This window comes from Siphateles boraxobius, unplaced genomic scaffold (assembly GCF_051911475.1).
Source record: "Siphateles boraxobius isolate OS27281-9 unplaced genomic scaffold, OSU_SipBor_1 77, whole genome shotgun sequence".
Taxonomy (NCBI): Eukaryota; Metazoa; Chordata; class Actinopteri; order Cypriniformes; family Leuciscidae; genus Siphateles; species Siphateles boraxobius.
This window is the reverse complement of record NW_027509205.1, coordinates 21,567,193-21,587,825: the sequence shown is the minus strand read 5'-3', so window position 1 is coordinate 21,587,825 and position 20,633 is coordinate 21,567,193. Positions and strand designations below refer to the sequence as shown.

The 20,633-nt window shown below is 36.2% G+C and overlaps 2 protein-coding genes across 2 annotated transcripts in view; one reads left to right on the top strand and one right to left on the bottom strand.

The window, feature by feature from the left end:
- The window catches only part of abce1 (ATP-binding cassette, sub-family E (OABP), member 1), a 28,975-nt gene extending 15,247 nt beyond the window's left edge, over window positions 1-13,728 (bottom strand). Inside the window, exons 1-10 of the mRNA XM_077218340.1 lie at window positions 13,574-13,728; window positions 8,633-8,799; window positions 7,295-7,380; window positions 5,819-5,916; window positions 4,903-5,020; window positions 4,346-4,483; window positions 3,239-3,308; window positions 2,648-2,744; window positions 1,257-1,346; window positions 185-306 (exon numbers count right to left, since the gene is read on the bottom strand). Coding sequence (XP_077074455.1) covers window positions 185-306; window positions 1,257-1,346; window positions 2,648-2,744; window positions 3,239-3,308; window positions 4,346-4,483; window positions 4,903-5,020; window positions 5,819-5,916; window positions 7,295-7,380; window positions 8,633-8,735 — 922 coding nt within the window. The 5' untranslated portion in view covers window positions 8,736-8,799; window positions 13,574-13,728. The remainder of the gene's footprint in view (window positions 1-184; window positions 307-1,256; window positions 1,347-2,647; window positions 2,745-3,238; window positions 3,309-4,345; window positions 4,484-4,902; window positions 5,021-5,818; window positions 5,917-7,294; window positions 7,381-8,632; window positions 8,800-13,573) is intronic.
- A 19-nt stretch (window positions 13,729-13,747) lies between these two features.
- Window positions 13,748-18,727, top strand: anapc10 (anaphase promoting complex subunit 10). Its single transcript, XM_077218341.1, has 5 exons — window positions 13,748-13,905; window positions 14,751-14,870; window positions 14,976-15,066; window positions 16,497-16,617; window positions 18,344-18,727. The coding sequence occupies exons 1-5, from the start codon at window positions 13,896-13,898 to the stop codon at window positions 18,572-18,574; spliced, it is 573 nt and encodes a 190-aa protein (XP_077074456.1). The 5' UTR covers window positions 13,748-13,895; the 3' UTR covers window positions 18,575-18,727.
- Window positions 18,728-20,633: the final 1,906 nt, after the last annotated feature.

Below are 20,633 nucleotides of genomic sequence, written 5' to 3'. Positions count from 1 at the left end.
ATTAAAAGCTTGATTTTCACCACAGGTGAACTTAAAGACTTTAATAACCTCAAATTTGATACAACTAAATATAAGCCTTTAATAACCTCAAATTTGATACAACTAAATATAAGCCTTTAAAGACCTGCAGGGACCCTTTCAAAACACACACACACACACGTTTTCGAGACCGTTTTGCTCGTACCTTCTCGGACGCTGAAGGGCATGGTCACCACACCATAAGCGCTGGGAACGCCATACAGACAGCAGATGAAGTCTGACAGGTAATCCAACACACTCAAGTCGTGCTCCACCACAATGATGTACCTGCACAGCCAGAGCAATATGAGGATTAGGGTTTGGTAAAGAGTAACTATGACTGTGCTTCCTCAACATTAAAGGATTAGTTCACTTTAGAATTAAAATTTCCTGATAATTTACTCAACACTATGTCATCCAAGATGTTCATGTCTTTCTTTCGTCAGTCAAAAAGAAATGAAGGTTTTTGAGGAAACCATTGCAGGATTTTTCTCCATATAGTGACGTCAATGGGGTGCAACGGGTTCAAGGTCCAGATTGCAGTTTCAATGCAGATTCAAAGTCTCGACACGATCCCAGCCGAGGAATAAGAGTCTTATCTAGACAAACCATCGGCCATTTTATAAAAGAACACACATATATATATATATAAAAAACATTTATATACTTTTTAACCACAAATGCTTGTCTTGCACTAGCTGTGATACGACACACATTACGTAATCAGGTTGAAAGGTCAAGCCTAACGTAGACGGAAGTACTGACCTAGTGTTTACAAAGAGAACGTGCAAAGACTAAGTCAAACGCCATTTACAAATAAAATAAAAAAGGTAAAACAACGATGTCGGCAAATTTTGAAGTTAAAGGAGAAAATGATATCCCCATCCTACATTTTTGAACCGGAACACACGTGACTATTGAGCGTTATTACGTGCAAGACGAGCATTATTGGTTAAAAAGCATATAAATGTTTTTTTTTTTTTTTAATAAAATGGCCGATGGTTTGTCTAGATAAGACTCTTATACCTTATTGAAACTCACATTTGGACCTTCAACCCGTTGGACCCCATTGAAATCACAATATGCAGAAAAATCCTGTAATGTTTTCCTCAAAAACCTTCATTTCTGTTTGACTGAAGAAAGACAGACATGAACATCTTGGATGACGTGGGGTTGAGTAAATGATCAGGAAATTGTACTTCGGAAGTGAACTGACCCTTTAAAGGACTGAGACTCACCGGTCTGGAGAAATGAGGGAGCGGATCGTGATGGCAGCTCTCAGCCTCTGCTTCACATCGAGGTAACTGGACGGCTCGTCGAACATGAAACTACAGGGAGAGAAAACACATTGCTACCAGTGTTATTGTTAACCAAAACTATTCAAATGTGTTTTCATTGATTGAAATAAAGAATTACATATTTAATGAAAAACTTTAAATTAAAAATGCTAACTGAAAGTATTCAAATTATAAATAAATAAAAATCTAATAAAACTGGCATAACAGCACAAAACAAAATTACTAAACCTGATTACTAAAATGAAAATTTAATATATAAAAATCGAAGCCAATTTAAAATATTAATAATATTACAAAAATATATATTTCAGCATTAAACCGGTATCTTTAAGTGTTATAGCACAGCAGTGTTATTTTAATATTTATATTCTATTTTAGTTTTATTACATTTTTTAATATATATTTTCAGTTTTCATTTTTTGAGCAATTTTGTCATTTATTTTTAATTGCACTATTTAGGTGTGTTTTATTTATTTTTCAGTTTTAGTTTATTTATTTCCAGTTAGTAATTTTAGTGTTTCAACAAACTTATTTCAGTTAGTTTCCAATTTTCATTTTGTTTTTAATCTAAAATTTATATGCTATATCATGTCTGCTTTGTTTCAGTTAACAAAAAAGTTCTTAAAAAGGTGGTTGATTAGGATTTCACTTTTCTAACATTAGTTAGTGTGTAATGTTGCTGTTTGAGCATAAACGACATCTGCAAAGTTACGACGCTAAAAGTTAAAAGCAAAGGGAGATATTTGCTTTTAAAGAAATCTATTTTTAAGGATTATAACAAACGGCTGGTAGGAACTACACCAGGTGTGCCCAACCCTGCTCCTGCCCATCGACTGTCCTGCACAGTTCATCTCCAACCCTAATCAAACACACCTGAAGCAACCAATTAAGGTCTTCAGGATGACTTGAAAATTAAAGGCAGGTGTGTTTAATTAGGGTTGGAGATAAACTGTGCAGGGCAGTCGATCGGCAGGAGCAGGGTTGGGCACCCCTGAACTACACGATATTCCTCCCGGGTTAGTGACATCACAAACCCTAAAATTTACATAAACCCCGCCCCTGGGAAAACGATTTATAGAAAGAATATGCTAATCAATGACTAGAAGTGCATGTCGGATTGTATTTAAATTTGCATTTAAAGGGACACACACATAAACAGCGCGTTTTTGCTCACCCTTAACACGCTATAAAACAATATCTGTGGGTATTTTGAGCTAAAACTTCACATACACACTATCAGAGACTTATTTTACATCCTGTGAAAAGGGCATTATACCTCCCCTTTAATGCTTTAGTTAAGGATGATAGCCCTGCAGCACAGAGGGACTCACATATCAGCTCTCTGAATGCACACGACTGCGCAGGCGAACCTCTGCAGCTCTCCTCCTGAAAGGTCCTCGACATTACGTTCACGCAAGTGCAACAGATCTGACCAATCAGGGAACAGAACAATCAGTCACATGATGCAACAAAACTGCATATAATATTCAGTCACATTTCTAAATATATAAATAATACCAAGGAATTTAGATATACAACAGTGCATTCATATTACTATGAATGGGAGAAAGTGCAAAGCACAATATGGTGGAATAAGTCCCGCCTTCTAAATAAAAGAGCCAATCGATGTTAAAAGCGCCGGTTGCTATAAAAACAGTCAGTGTTTTGAGTCCCGTGCTTATGACTGAACATGTTTTACAGTTTTTTTGTAATGATTTGAGTGTCGAGAAACAATTTATGAGAGTTGTTGGTCATTTCAAATATGAAGCTTTGGAGAATTTGATGTTTCCTCAGGATCTGCACTTGCATGACTGAAAAAGCTGCCCGAGAGGCGTTTTAAAGATGGCCGCCGAGTGAAATGTCTCGCTTTAAAGGGACTTTGGTAATGCTGCAAAAAGGAAAAAAAATGCATGTGTACATACCCAGCTGTTCACACACCAGCTCCCCTGTCTTTGTGTCATCCTTCCTGCTTAGGATGGAGCCTACTGACCCCTACAGGACAAACAGAGAATCACAGCACAATCAAGTCAAACACTAAAATGACCTCATATTTACATCAGCTTTTAGTGATGCACGATATATCGGCCACTATTTCAGTATCGGACAATATATATATATATATATTTGGATTATTATATTATATTACAATGGATTATTTTCTTCAGCTGAAAGACTTCACTGTTCGCCATGATGGTTTTGAATTGCTTGAAATATGATTGGAATCATTTCGAAAAGGAAAATACAGTTCAGTGCAACATGTGCAGCGCAAGTCTGTCAAATCAACTACATACAATTATAATGAAAACGCTACTGTAAAAGAATGAGTTGAGTTTGTGCGCCAGTGTTTCAGCGCATTGTTACGGGAAAAGCACATCCAGAATGGAGTCACACAATTATGACAATAAGTTTGCTTGTGCATTCGCAGCCTTTTGTTTTGTGCAATAAGAAGTTATAATATTATGTTTATTTTGTGTATACATCTGATTTATCTCATATAGGATTCGCTTGATTAAGAATTAATGGGTTTGTTTTTGTAATCAGGCTCTCAAAAAGTACATAAAAATTTGGATTTATGGGCCAATATATCGGTTATCGGCTTTCAAATTTAAATTATCGGTTAATTTTCATATCGGCGCATCCCTATCAGCTTCTTTTAATACTGACCAGGGTTATTATCATTAACTTAAACTATTAATAACATTTCTGTTAACTGAAATAAAGCTTAAATTAAATAAAATAAAAATATTAGTTGAAAAACTTAAATGAAAACTAGAAATGTTGCCTTTTGAGTTTAAGTTGAAGCTCTAAAATTTTTTATTGGAAGTATATAAAAACTAAAATAAAAATAAATTAAACCTAAATAGCAATATTTGTTTTTTTAAAACCTGAATAAAACGACAAAAGGAATTACAATTTTTTTTTACTAAAAATTAACAAGAAAACCAAAAATATAAAAATAAATGCCAATTCAACATATGAATAAAACTTAACAACCCTAAAATAAAAACTAAAATTAGACTGATACTGACCTTAACGGTTTTGGGGATCTGATCAACATACTGCGGCTTTACGATGGCCTTCAGGTCGTCTTCCAGGATCTTAGTGAAGTAGTTCTGCAACTCGGAGCCGCGGAAATACGCCAGGATCTCCTGCCAGTCAGGGGGAGCCTAAAACACACAAACAAATTAAACAAACACATCTCAAACATGAAGATACACATATGCACACAGACATGTGAACTAGGATCAGATCTGGAATGTGTTTTCATTGATTGAAATAAAGCTGAAAAAGAATAAAATATACATTTAATATTAAAATCACTAAAAAATAAATAAATATATATATATATATATATATATATAATAAAAACTAATAAAAATGGCATAAAAGTACAAAAAATTACCCAAACTGATACTAAAATGAAAATTGAATGTATCAAAGCTAATTCAAAATATTAAGAATATTACAACAATATACATTATACAAATTAAACAAACATTTCAAACAGGAAGATACACACAGGCACACAGACATGTGAATTAGGATCAGATCTGGATTGTGTTTGAGAGTGCGTTGAGAAACTCACATCAAATCTCCCCAGGTTTGGTTTCTGTTTTCCTGCCAGGATTTTGAGAGCAGTGGATTTCCCGATACCGTTAGTACCCACAAGCCCCAGCACCTCACCTGGACGAGGGGTGGGCAGCCTGACAAACATGAACACTCAATGTTAGGGCTGTCAGATACAAATTTGAATTCCAAAATAATAATAGTAAAAAAAAACTGCACATTCGAATGCAAAAACCGTGCATTAGAATTGTTGGTGTGTCAAGAGCCGCACGAGACACGACGATGACGTAACTGACACGGTTTTTGTTAGCTTATCCAGTACAGCGTGGTTTGGCTGCGTTGCTAATTTGAAAAATGGCAGAAGGCGAAAACCCTCTCAGTTGGAGGTAAAAATCGTGCAAAGACATCCTTGACATGGTGTTTTTGACGAACAATATGTAGATGTAGTGAGTGGAAGTGGATTGATTCTGAATGGCAGTTTCCTCTTTTGTGTTCATGTAGTTCATTATGCGGTCAGATCGTGTTTTCTCAGGTTACTGATGCACGCACAGTTTTATGCACTACTGTAACGTAATTTTCCTTGCATGCACATTAAGGAAATTATAATTTATTTAAGAATATTTGTTTCAAAAGTTAATGAACTTTAAAAAGTAAATGTTATTTTATTTCAATAAAAGATGCATTGCTTGAATTGGTTTATATTTGCTCACTGCACTCGCTTGCACCCTCTTGTGTGCATAGGAGACAATACAGTAACCAAGAATTTGTAACCAAGAATTGCCTTTAGAATTCAAAATTCATTCCAATTTTACTAATATTTAAAAAAGAAATTCGAATTTAGCTTTTCAGCCATTTTGACAGCCCTAACGCAGATTAAAAACAGAACAAACTGAATCATGATTGCGCAATGACTCAGATGAGATGCATGTTTGTACCTGTGAAGCTTGAAGGAATTAGCACAGTATCTGTGTGTGGTTTCCTTCTCCAGGTTGCTTGGCAGGTTCACGATGGAAAGAGCACCAAACGGACATTTCTTAATGAAACAAAATAATTTAAATCAGATTTAATACATTACAATTTAGAGTTATGGAAATTATTAGGGTATGTGGTAATTATTGAGCATTTGGCAACTTGTTTTGCATGTTTAACCCTATAAAGCATATATACATACATTTCTGAGGTCTTTAAATGATCAACATGATCAAAACCTTGCTATAAAACCGGTTGCACACCATCACATGCCTTCTGTTGTCTGTTTGATAATTTAAGTAAAAGTCGTTCAGTATAATAGTATAAACGTCCACCTTCAGCTCAAGTCATCACTTTTATATTGCTGATAATATTTCAAGATGAACACTTGCTGGACTGAAGCAGCTTAGTTTTACTTGATTATCCAGACATCATTTTACATGCGAGTATCAAATATGATCAACAGGGTTTTGAGGAAGGTTTATTTGCGTATCTCTTAATCATCATTGTACGTTTTAAAACTACAGAGCTATGATCATAAAACTAAACATTTATATATCTTAAGACATATTTTTAGCAGATATTGAGTGCAACATTTATATGCATTTTATGCAAGTAGTCTGCTAAACTGTAATAAAGATCTTATAAGAATAGCAAAATCGTACTTTTTTTTTTCATATATTTTTTATTTTTAGGCCTCAGAATAAAACTGAGATGTTTTTTCACCTACAAGATCTCATTATATCATACTATATGATCCATAAAAGCCTGGCATATAAAATATGACACCACAAAAAACTTTTTTTATATTTTGTCTAAAGGTTCAATAATCTGTTCTACTTTAAAAACATTACAATTTTCTGACTATCATTTCCCAGACAGAGATTAAACCTAGTCCAAGACTAAAATAGCCTTTTAAACCAGATTAACAAAAATCTTCGTTCTCTGTCATGGTTTTAAAAAGTCCTAAAGTCCTTAAAAAAGACTAGAGCTACTCCAGGACTAAAAGGCTTAAATTAAACCCAGCAGAATTTAGATTTAACTTCAGATTAACGTTGTTTTCTTTCATTCCACAGATGATGTATGCAGTTTTTCTTTGCTTCAAGAGTTTAGTTCAGGAAAGTTTTTTGATTGCAGTCTTTTTTTCTGCTGGCATTGGATTTGGTGCTCAGTTTCATTCCATGTTTTATAGGCAACGTCAGTCATGCTCATTCAGATTAACACAGTTGGTTTTAAATTAATCTTGTTTATTTTAGTTCAGGACTTCATAGTCCAGGTGTTTGTAATATGTACTTAATCTATGTTTCAGAAAGCCATGACTAACTATTCTAGATTGAGGCCTTAATTTAAACCGTCTCCGGGAAACAGTCCGCGTATGTCAGGCTTTACAGGGTGAAGGTATAGTGAAATGCTTGAGGGATGCGAGTGGGTCCTTCAAATACCTTGATACAGATTCCACATCCGATACAGAGAGACTCTGAGATCCAGACGATTTTACTCTGATTTGTGACCTCAATACACAGCTTCCCTGAGAAAACACACAAGTACTTCAGGACTTCAGATGAAGCAAACTCTGAATCAACATGCACCACTGCTACATTTTCTGAATGTCATAATCATTTGTTAAGCAAGTATTCATTACTTCAATGAGCTCATTGTTTCTGCCTTAAAATACTACATTGTTTAAAGGGGTGGTAAAATGCCCTTTTCACAAGATGTAAAATAAATCTCTGATGTCCCCAGAGTGTGTGTGTGTGTGTGTGTGTGTGAAGTTTTAGCACAAAATACCCCACAGATATTTTTATATAGCATGTTAAAGTTGTCACTTTTTGAGGGTTAGCAAAAATGCACCGTTTTCTGCCAGGCCCTTTAAATGCAAATGAGCTGCCTCAGAGGGCGGGGTTTCAAGGGCTCTTCTGTGTTAGCAGAGCGATTACCTCACGCAGACACACTAAAATAACAGAAACTGTTCTGCCTTTAATGTTAAACAGAGTCAGACAAAGATGAAGAGACTCAAGAAGAAGTGACAACATGTAGAATGCAACAGGACGTCTCTGAATGGTTAGTTGATGAATTTATGTTGCTGATGTGGAGTTAACTATCTTCAATTAGCATATTCTGTCATTATAATCTATAAATTGCTCGTATAGGAACTGTTGTGAGATGCACACAGAGTGACTTTTTGTTGCATGTGAAACGAAGGATGCTAAAGTTTGAGCTGACTCACTACTTTGTTTTACTCTACTGAGTTTGTTGTACTCTTATACAACAACTTTTCCTCTTCTCAACATGGACTGCGTGTCCCGGGGGCGGGGTTTATGTACATTTTAGGGTTGCTGATGTCACTAACCCGGGAGGAATGTCGTGTAGTCCCTACCAGCCGTTGGCTGTAGTCCTTTTCTTTAAAAGAAAATATCTCCCTTTGCTTTGAACTTTGAGCGCTGTAACTTTGCAGATGTTTTTTATGCTCAAACAGCAACACTTCACACTAGCTAAAGTTAGAAAAGTGAAATCGTGTTTTACCACCCCTTTAAATTACTACATTTTAAGCTAACTGTAATTTTTATATGTACATTTGGTGTTTCCCCTTCCATTGTTTTGGGGGTCGTGTGGATGTGGCCTTAGACAGTTACCTCTGATAACAGATCCCTCTTAATTGTAATGTGGACTTTCTGTAAAGCTGCTTTGAAACGATGTGTATTGTGAAATAAATGTGAATTGAATACACATAAATAACGCACAAAGCCTGAAATCAAGCGACTTGAGCGTGCGATTCTTACCCATGCGCACCACCGGACAGCTCTTCTTGCACTCCTGACGGCATTTCTTGGGCTTACACTTGTCGTGGTTTACAATAGCGATTCTGGTGTTCTTGTCGGCCATTTGGCTGGTTTGACGCGCACACCGGCGACGCGGATCTACAGAAAAACAGGAGGCCTAGACCTCACTAGAAAGAGAAAAAGAGAGTTATGGGCTGCGTCCGAAACAAAATTAATGTTTATGCTATAGGCCTATACATGTATTCTGTTGTCCTATTAAAAAACTCTTGTTATACATTCCAAAGAAACATTGTTTATGCGCTGAGTGGCGGCATTTGTTTTCAGCGTGAATGCCAGGAAAAACACATAAAACCGGGGTGGTGATGGCGCAGTGGATAAGACGCATGCCTTTGGTGTGAGAGACCCAGGTTCGAATCCACTGTGAGACACCAATGTGTCCCTGAGCAAGACACTTAACCCCTAGTTGCTCCAGAGGCGTGCGACCTCTGACATACATAGCAATTGTAAGTCGCTTTGGATAAAAGTGTCAGCTAAACGAATAAAAATGTTTAAAAAAAAATGTAAAAATGTAAAACGCATCTAATAGGGAAATAGCTTTTAGATTGACTGAACAACTAGATTTGACAAGAAATCTGAGGTATATTTTTACGAAATCTACAGAACAGAGAAGCCAGGGCTCCAGTCTGCGACCAATTGGTTGCATTTTGCGACCATTTATCCTGCCGGTGCAACCAAATATTTATTTAGGTCTCGCTGGAGCGACTACAACGTTGCCGAGCAGCGAATGCAAACAAAATGAAAGCGGAACGAAAATGCGCTACTCATTTATGCTTCACGGACCCTTTATTAGATCGGACCAATAATAGACAGCGCAGCGCCCCGGACTTGCCAGTGGCGGGCCGATCTCGAGACACTGTTACTAGGAGATCCAGTGAAGAAATCCATTGAATTCGCCTCAGAATTAATAACATCATCACTGCGAGATCCAGTGAGAAAACATGCCGATTCGGCGCCGAGTTCTCTGTTATAAACCATAGATATCAGATCAGCGCTGACGTGGAAACCAGGAGAAACACTTCAAGAAGGCTTTCAGTTCACAGATCAGCAACATTCACCATGGATTTATGCTAATGTAGTAACTCTAACCATAACTATGGTATTGTGACAGAAATAGTCAAACGCTTACAAGTACTACACATCTTTTTCCAGCACTTCATAACTATTATATCATATATAAATGTTATTTTTAATGTGATGACCAACACATTTTTTGCTCCTTCAAAAATTTTCTTAAACTAAACATTTTAAGATGTAGGAAAACTCTTATTTAAACTATTTACCATTGTAAACAATAGGATGCTTATTGGCTATTTTCACTCCTTAATATCAATTTTTTCACTCGTTTTGCTTTTTAAATGATATTAAGACATTATGAATGATAATAATTTAAGTTAATTTCATCTACACCCTAAATTAAGCTTAGTGCTTTATTGTCAGCCCCAGTGCTACCAGATGTGTGTTTTATAACTCAGTGTCTCTGTGCTGCGGCCTCAGCTGTTAGTCTGAAGCCCTGTGAACTTACAATAAAACTGCACATTGTAATATCTAGGCTATACGGTAAGTCTATTTATTTAACTGTAAGTCTATTAATTGCTGCAATTCACAGAAACAACTGGATCCAGGGAGCGAAAGGTGGATTTGCAGTTTTCATTTTGTGTCAATATGCTAAATTTAGGGGTAAAATCATACTTTATATATTGTATTTATTGTTATAAATTGTATTGACAACTCATCAATTAAATATTTACCATTGTATATTCTGCATAATTCGATGCATTTAAATATAAAACTGACAAAACACTATGCAAGTTTTAGGGCTGGATGATATGATATTTTTAACATTGATATAAGTGATCACCCAGATTTAGATCTATATTGTATTTGTATAAAGCGTTTACAGGCAAAAATTTTTTTAATGTATTTCCCAGTGTTGAAATCAGACACACGCAAATGTCAGGAAACACGATTTCTGCTGCATGTCAATATCCACGGATCACTGGATCTTTGGTAAGTTGGAAGGAACAATATATTGAGTTCAACCTTTAGTTTAGACTGATTATCATTTGTTTTACTCACATTTTCGCAGTTTAGTATAAATCCAGTCACACAGCAGCTCTTTAATAAGCATTTCTAAATTCATAGCACTCATAAAAGTTCCCGGATGGCCTACTACTACGAAATGTGCATATGATGGACACTTTACTGTCCCATGATGCCACGGGAGAAGATTTATCAATGGCAGTAAAGCGACGCAACTGACGCTGGGAGCTCATGTGATAATGATAACATGGCGAATGTAGTACATCTGGATTACATTGATTCATACTATATATGTACTTTTTTAGCAGTTGGAAAGAAATTACTTATGTACATTAAGTACCTACTCAAGAGAGTAAGCGATTTCGGACGCAGCCAGAGATTAATGCCAACAAAACACTTTTCACCAGGGAGTATTTACACAATATCAAAATTAGATCAGCATCACAGCATTATGCATTTGAACTGAACAATCAAATTACTACTTGATGGTTGAGTTTTTCATTTAACCCATTAAGAACCCACCTAGAACACCCTTGCCAGTTGCAACCAGGGTGGGAAATTAACTTTTTTGCCCACCAGCCCAATTTTACCAGCCACTTTTTCTGGAATTCAAATTTATGGATGAGAACTGTGACTTTGATAACATTGACGTCCATTACAAATATGTAATTCGTTTTATCCATTTAACAATATGAGTTATGCTGCACTCAGGAGCCAATTTATGTTTTCCTCCGTGGATGCTCACGGGCGCACGCCCTTTCTAAAAAATAAAAAAAGCACTATACAGCACAAACAGGGCTACCATAATATGTGAGCAACATGTATGTACATGTTTGTATTTTTGAGAGAATTTTATGTATGATTATTTTACAGTTTATTTTTTGATATTAGTTAAGTCTGTATGACCATAAATGGTGGAGTATTTAAATGTATTTTGCTGCTATTTGAAAAAAATCCAGCAAAACGCGCCAGCGCGTTTGTCGACCCGAGAGGGTTAACTCGATAATAAAGCCGTAAAGTAGGCTATCTTTCAACTCAGGACTGCACCACTTCTCACAAATACAGATAGGATTGGAGATGAAAAGTTTAACTGACACGGTATCGGCTCCTATCCTCGCGGCTGCTAAAACTATCGCTAAACTAAAAAAACGATAGCTATCTAGCCATCACAAAACACAACTTCAAGTTAGTAATTTACTTGCACATCCAAACGTAGTCCCAAAAAGGTCTGCCCTTTTTGCCGATCGCATGGACGTTTCTGAATAGAATTGGTCATATTCATTATTGACTCTATTTTAAGGTTAGTTGTTCCTCTAATGAACAAATTGTTTGCATTTATGGACGACACATAGGTTCGACAATAAGTACAGTACATGGACTGTTCGACGGGAAGGTAGGCTAACCATTCCCTCGTTTTCCCTTCGTCATCAATGCGCCACTTGTTCGAAACGTATTCACTTTTTATTTACTTCGTCCTCAACAGTTTGTACATTCATATACTGCTGACTTCGCGGCGGGCCTCTTAACACCGGGTATATGTCGCCAAATTTTTTTAATTTTCCTTTCATCTGTACCTCAGCTCAGCTATACCCTATGTGTCACGGTCCGTTCAGTGCCGTGTCCGTGCGTTGTGTTTGTGACGCACAGCGCTGAAAACCAATCAAATTAGTTACTCGACAAAAGTGCATTATTTTTACTTAGCAACAGCATTCTTTGACAAAAGATGTCCAATCCCTTACAAGGAATGTTTTAAGTAATAACCAATAAAAATATGTTTTACAATTCACCCGCCACTGTGGCTGGTATACAAGGCAAAGTGCTAATTTCCCACCCAGGTTGCAACCCAACACAGTGGCTATTAAAACCAGTTTATCACTTGTTAACATGCATGAACTCGTGCAAACGATCAGATATAAAGGACACCAGCTGTTACACTCCCAACAAAATGCTTTCCTGAAGGTACCCGTGTAAAACGAGATAAGTCTGGGGAGCAAAACCTGGTCTGATGTGGTGGTTTCATGAGGCAGAGACAGATAGATAGACAGACAGATAGACAGCTCACATTCAGGATGAATAAAGTTGCTGAGTTGCCATTTTTACAGTGCAGCGCTGTCATCACGTGACAGCTCGTTTAAACATACATAAACTGCACTGTCATCCAATTGAACATATATATTAGTCATTTTATAATTAATGAGTCATTTATCAGATACAATGACTCATTCTGCACTTGTTAAGCTGGAATAGCCTGAGGTTTATCGTCTTGAACAAGGACACTTGTCATAGTCTTTGAACCTTTTGATGGGACACGAACATACAATCTTTAAATGACCAGATCATTGATTAATGGTTAGTGCACCACAGCACCCTTTGAATCCGAACCGTTTGGACTAGTACACTCCACACAACCGATGTTTATACATTATACACAAACATTACATTCAGATATACATTTAAATCGGTTGTTAACAATTATAAACGGCCAGATTCGATTATATTGAGCACGTGCACGCGCTCGTCGTGACTATCTCAGACACTTGTGGGAATAACGAAAGATGACGCAAGACTTTCCCTCAGAGAATTCCCTCCTTTCTTTTACCCCCAAAACACTACATTATGTGACATGGTCTTTCTAAAACGTCTGCTTAGTTGTTTTCCACTTTGTTCAGAATGACTTTCATTAAATATTTGTTGAAAACGGGGATATTTTAATGCAAGAAGAAAAGGCCTCGCGCATAGGGCGGCATGCGCACACAGCTGGTGCGTTTTTTTTTTTGTCTTTCAAACTACCTATGAATCTCGATTTAATTATTGCAAAATGTCAAAAAAAACGCTGCTCACCTCCCGCTGATGGGAACAACGCAGTATAACGCGTTAATAAGCGTTGAGTTTCTTCTTACTGTGTGAAGAGACGACCAGCGCGTGCTGCTACAGCGCGCACGAGACAACACCGGTAGCAAAAGATGGCGCCAGAGCGCGCGACGCTAAAGTGACGCGACGCGATCCAAGAACCGTGACGTAGTCACAGTGCGCCAATGCCGGGCAAATGCGAACAGTGCATGGATGTTTACGATTATATTTTACCTTTTTTTTTAAGAAACTATTCCTAAACGTGCGTTAGTTGTGGAGACAGATGTAAGAAAACACAGTTGTGGGAGTGTTTATGAGTGCCGGTGAGTAACTGTGGCTTTGTTTTGTTGATAAGATTAAAGGTTGATATTTTTTATTAAACAACCGTGTGTTATTGTACAATTCAGTTTTTTACTTTGTAAATTTGTTTATTACCGTTAAGTATATTTGTCATGGCACTATGATATATACAGTATATCATACAGTTGAATATTACATATTATTATAAGATGCTATGTAGTTAAAATGATGTTCTGGAACACACACACACACACACACACACACACACACACACACACACACACACACACACACACACACACACACATATATATATATATAACACATTGTATTGCCATAGTTTTAGTGTTTTGGACATGGAGCCTTTTTATTCTTTTTTTAAGTGAAAACTACAAATTAATGTCAATATTAGTTGAATATTACATATTATTATAAGATGCTATGTAGTTCAAATTATGTTCTGGAACACACACACACACACACACATACACACACACACACACACACACACACATACACACACACACACACACACACATATATATATATATATATATATATGAGAGAATATATTTTTTACATAATCTAAAAAAATACAATTTTATTGCCATAGTTTTAGTTTTTTGGACATGGAGCATTTTTATTCTTTTAATCTTTAGTGAAAACTACAATTAATATTTGTAATATTAAGTCAATATTAGTAATAAAATGTGTATGTAATGCAATTGCACATTGCATTGTTTATAGTTAGTGTGAGGTTAGGGTTACTACACATTGCATTATTATTATTTAATAAGTGTTTTTTAATGCTGTCTATGAGTGTTTTTTAATTCCATCCCATCTGTCTGTCCTCATTTTCTTTCCTCAGTAACCATGACAACCGCCACTAAAACCCCCCCAGGTGCCGACCCGAAGCAGCTGGAGCGCACCGGGACCGTCCGAGAGATCGGGTCACAAGCCGTGTGGTCGCTGTCCTCGTGCAAGCCAGGTGTGTGTGTGTGTGTGTGTGTGTGTATTAAATATTATCTGTTTTTGATCATTGCACACACCTGTGTTTAGTCTTTCATTTGAGCCACTCTCTTTCTGTGTGAAGGCTTTGGAGTCGACCAGTTGAGGGATGATAATCTGGAGACGTACTGGCAGTCCGATGGCTCTCAGCCACATCTAGTGAACATTCAGTTCAGGTAGAAACAGAGTCTCAAACAGCCACTGTATGATTTATCTACAGCATCGGGGTCGATTAATCTGACATTATTTAGACATTATGAGACTATTGTTTACAGATAATACATGTATTTGTGTGATTGACGGGTTGACATAAATGCTAGTCAGTTACGAAACACACCTAATTAATTACACGATGTGGGAATTAATTAATCTTATTACCGTAATCACAATTTTCAAATCAAATTTGGCTTAGAAATGACCCCCAAAATATCACTTAAAGTCCTTATTGTGTTAAATGAGAAAAGCATATATAGACATTACAAAAAGTAGCTTTAGAAAGAAGTATTTGATTTAACATAGAATTTATTACACAAACTTTCAGGCTACAACAGCCACGAGGGTGATTCAATGATGACAGAATTTTAATTTTTGGGTGAACTGTCTTTAATGGATTTTTTATTAATATGGAAACTGTTATATATGTTTTAATGGAGTGATACTCTAAATAAGAAACTAAAACTGCCAGTAGGTGGCAGTAAATGTCTAAAGTAATCGAGTCATTCATTTATTGTCCAATTATTTCAGGTAGAAAAAAATATAATAAATCTCTGTATAAAAACCTATACAGGGGCATTTTTGCCCTGATATTCAGATTTTTAGGGTCTTTCTAACTGCATTATAGACTCCATCATGCAGTGAGTTGTTTTTCAGCTTCATGTTAGTCAGCAATACACACACACACACACACACACACACACACACACACACACACACACACACACACACACACATATATAATTTTTTTTTATCCATCCATTTATTTTAAAGGACTGGAAAAGTGGAAAATTAATTATTATAGATCAAAGAAAAATCAAGTAGGTTTATTTTTTGTAAATATATTTTTATTTAAGCTCCTAAATATTTAACTGATTACTTGGTTTGTGTCTGTGCGCACACAATGTGAATGAAATCATTTTTTAAAAATTCTTATCCAGTAATGATGTAACTGTAAAGGTTATGGAAATGCACTCATAAAAAGATTTGTGAAAGTACTGTAGTCATTTAATCTCTCGTTGGATATTATTACATTTTGTTATATCAAATAAAAGCATTATGTCTAGCCACCGAAAAAAAATCAAACAATCTTTACATTTTAAGTAACTTAAGTTCTCTGCTCAAATTATGTCTCATATTGGATTGAAATTTCAATGCTTTGCTGATTCATTAAAGATCATTTAAAATAAGTCTGTATTGGAAACAGTGACAGACACTTAAAAAAACTCTGACCCGAGGTCAGTGCATACTGTGTGATGTTTAGAAAACAGTCAACTGGAACGTTTTAAAGTACGTCGCATTCATGTTTTATGATGAATATTATAATATATATTTGGGTTTGTGACTGCTTAAATGTTGTAGACACTGAAAGGCTGTGATTGTGTCCTGGCAGGAGGAAGACCACTGTGAAGATGCTGTGCATTTATGCCGATTATAAATCTGATGAAAGCTACACTCCCAGCAAGATCTCGGTCAGAGTGGGAAACAACTTCCACAACCTGCAGGAGATCCGGGTAAGAGACGCGGATCACGAACACATCTCACTCCTGAATAACCACACTGTTATTTCTGCTGAATTGATCTGAAGTGCAACAGTCGGTTCCGGAAGTAAAAATACATTAATTTCTTCCCAGGGAAATCGATTTTTAACGATAGCTTATAGACTTTAAAGACAGCCTTACAGTGATATGAGGTTGTTAATCGATTGCTTCTGTTGAAGCCGTCAGCCTGCTGGAAGCTTGTTTCTGCCACAGAATAAAACATTTTAAAAGATAAATGCGAATTTTTATCTCACAATTGCGAGATCTAAAGTCAGAATTGCGCGATATAACGTCGTAATTGCATGATATAAAGTTACAATTACATGTAATAAAGTCGCAATTGCGTGTTATAAAGTCCAATTCTAATGGAAAAAATGTATATCTCACAATTGCGACTTTATTACATGCAATTGCGACTTTACATCATGCAATTCTGGCTTTATATCATGCAATTATGACTTTATATCTCACAATTGCATGTTATAAAGTCAGAATTGCGAGACGTAAACATGCAATTCCGAGAAAAAAAAGTCTGAATTGTATACTTCTGAATAAAAAGTCACAATTACCTTTGTGTTTTATTCTGTGGCGGAAACAAGCTTCCATAGACTGCATTATTTCAATTTAGTTTTAAAATAATCGTGTTTAAAAGCAGAATTCACTGTAAAATACTGCTATTAAACTGGAAAAACTACATTACCCATGATGCTGTATAGAAAAATCTACTAATCGAAAAGACAAAACAAGTAGAGCACCTTTTCAGATATGTGAATTACGTAAAGTCGATCTCTTTACGCTCTCAAAAAACATATTTGAATATGACAGCTTAAAATATAATGTTTTGTATACATAATCAACATTTTCTTTAATGAGTAGGTTTATATTTCTCCATATTTTTAAATTAGAATATAATGTTCGCAATGCTTCATGGGATTGTAGTTCTTTCCCTCACTAAAGCCTTTAAGTTCACAGTCTTGTACCTTTGTCAGATTTTCGACTTCAATTTAAAGTTTGTAATGTCATGATTCACCTCGTAGCTGGTTCACTTGGTTCATGGCTTAAACGCATTAACAAAGACTTTTTTTAAAATCCCTATGGGAGAAATGAATGGGAAAAATAGTTCCGGAACCAACGGCGATGAAAAGGTAGGAGCACTAATGCACTCTATAGATGAACTTCACACAGTTACACAGCTGATTTACTGCTGAAATTACATTAGTCTCATATTTAATTAAGTTTGCATCATTGATTCTGTTATTTTTTCTGTTTATCACTGTGAAGCTGCTTTGAAACATTCTATAATGTAAAGCACTATAAAAATAAAGGTGACTTGATGTTATAGCCTTAATCTATAAGCTCAAATACTTGATTGTGATTGGTCGTTTGTGGCATTCTATGGTACATTATTTGTATGGTAATGTTAAACGGTAAAATTGACTTTTTTTCTCTCAGGCAAGTGAGAATCACTCTGTGGTCTCATTGTTGTTGCATAATAACCTTATTCATAACTTAAATCAATCTTTTGTGTCCATTTATGTATATATTTGCTAAAAACCATGTCTAAACAATCAGAATAATGTGAATTTTCACTAAATAAACCCTTGGATTGTAACACGTCTATATGTGTGTGTGTGTGTGTGTGTGTGTGTGTGTGTGTGTGTGTGTGTGTGTGTGTGTGTGTGTGTGTGTGTGTGAGCAGCAGCTGGAGATGGTGGAGCCCAGCGGTTGGATTCACATCCCTCTGTTGGATCTGGTGAACAATCCCATCAGAACCTTCATGATCCAGATCGCCGTGTTGGCAAACCACCAGAACGGACGAGACACACACATGCGGCAGATCAAAGTCTACACGCCCGTGGAGGAGAGCTCCATCGGCAAATTCCCACGATGCACCACGGTAGACTTCATGATGTACCGCACCATTAGATGACGAGGTGCCTTCCCATAAGACTCAGTTCTAGAATTAAATGTTTTCAGTTGTTTTAAAATGTGCCGAGGTGTGTTTTGTAAAGAGATGAGTTCAAAGTTCAATTTATGTACATGGAAATCTACGGGAAATAAATATTTGTTTGAAATAATGAAAGCAGCCTGTATTTCTTGACGCTGTATTACAGCGGGATGGATTGGAGAGATACACAGCTCTCATGCTTAGCTTGTTTTATTCAACTGTGAAACACAGGGATTCCTCACCAAATCGCTGCATGCTTCAATGTGACTGATTGGCTTTTACTCAACTTTGCAGTAAACAACTGTGTTTAGGTGGTAATATACAATAAGATTTAATTTGTTAACATTACTTAATTAATTGACATGATCTAACAATGAAAAATATCTCTACGGCACTTATTAATCTTTATGTTAATCTCAACATTTGCTCCTACATTTTTAAGATCAGGAGTTGTATCTGTCAACATTAGTAGATGCACTGTGAACTAACTAACATGAATTCACAAATATTAATAAATGCTATTGATTCTTGTTATTTCATGTTAGTTAATGCATTCAAATGCATTATTGTAAAGTGTTACTGTTTACATTTGTGAGCTTAATTCAGTACAGACATAAATATTTGTATTTAAACATTCAAATTTGCACTCTTAGCATACAGACCTAATCAAAAAATATAGATGCAAGCAGCAATTATCTGGGCCAAGAACCAAAAGGAACAATATGACAGGAAGCAAAAACTGCAACAATAAGTAATTAAATATGTTTTTAGATTATTTTATTCAAAATGGCAGAAATATCACAAATACATGTGCTGGTCATATAATTAGACAATCATCAAAAAGTTGATTTATTTCAAGAATTCAACAGGTTAAGCTAATATATTATATAGACTCATTACATGCAAAGTGAGATATTTCAAGCCTTTATGTGTTATAATTTTGATGATTATGGCTTACAGCTTATGAAACCCTAAAAATCCCAGAAAATTAGAATATTACATGAAATCACACAGTAATTACACAGGAATACCATGGTCATTGAACCAGCTTTTGGTTCGTTTGGCAGTGTGGGTAGGTGCAAATCCTGCTGGAAAATGAAGTCAGCATCTCCATAAAGCTTGTCTGCTGAAGGAAGCATGAAGTGCTCTGAAAATGTCCCAGTAGACGGCTGCGTTGAGTGGACAGCACAGTGGACCAACTCCAGCCGATGGCGATGACATGGCTCCCCAACCCAACACAGACTGTGGAAACTTCACACTGGACTTCAAGCATCTTGGATTGTGTGCCTCTCCATTCTTCCTCCAGACTCTGGGACCTTGGTTTCCAAATGAGATGCAAAATTTGCTCTCATCAGAAAAGTGGACTTTGGTCCACTGTGCTTTATTGAATCCAGAGTCAACGCAGCCGTCTACCAGGACATTTTCAGAGCACTTCATGCTTCCTTCATTTTCCAGCAGGATTTGCACCTGCCCACACTGCCAAAAGAACCAAAACCTGGTTCAATGACCAAGGTATTCCTGTGTAATTCTAATTTTCTGGGATTTTGATTTTGTGGGTTTCATAAGCTGTAAGCCATAAACATCAAAATTATAACAAATAAAGGCTTGAAATATCTCACTTTGCATGAAATGAGTCTATACAATATATTAGTTTCACCTGTTAACTTGAATTCTTGAAATAAATCAACTTTTTGATGATATTCTAATTATATGACCAGCACCTGTACATTCACTGTATAATGTGATTAACTTGCTTATAACTTTTGACCAATAGGTGGCCCTGTTATACAATTATTATGGTGTGTTCAATGTGATAACACATACAGTGTTTGGTGTCAAAATGCCAAGGCATTGCAGAGTTACAGCCACAGAATCAGCTTTCAAACACTTAGTACCCAGAGCTTAGGACTCAGGACACTTTAGGATAGTCTTGATAAGGTCTTCGTCCTCATAGCTCAGGCAGTATGATAGATTGCTAAGGCTCTCTGTAACTCAGGCTCCCAGTAAAGCCTTCAGGTCCTCCTGGGAAGTTCATATTTAT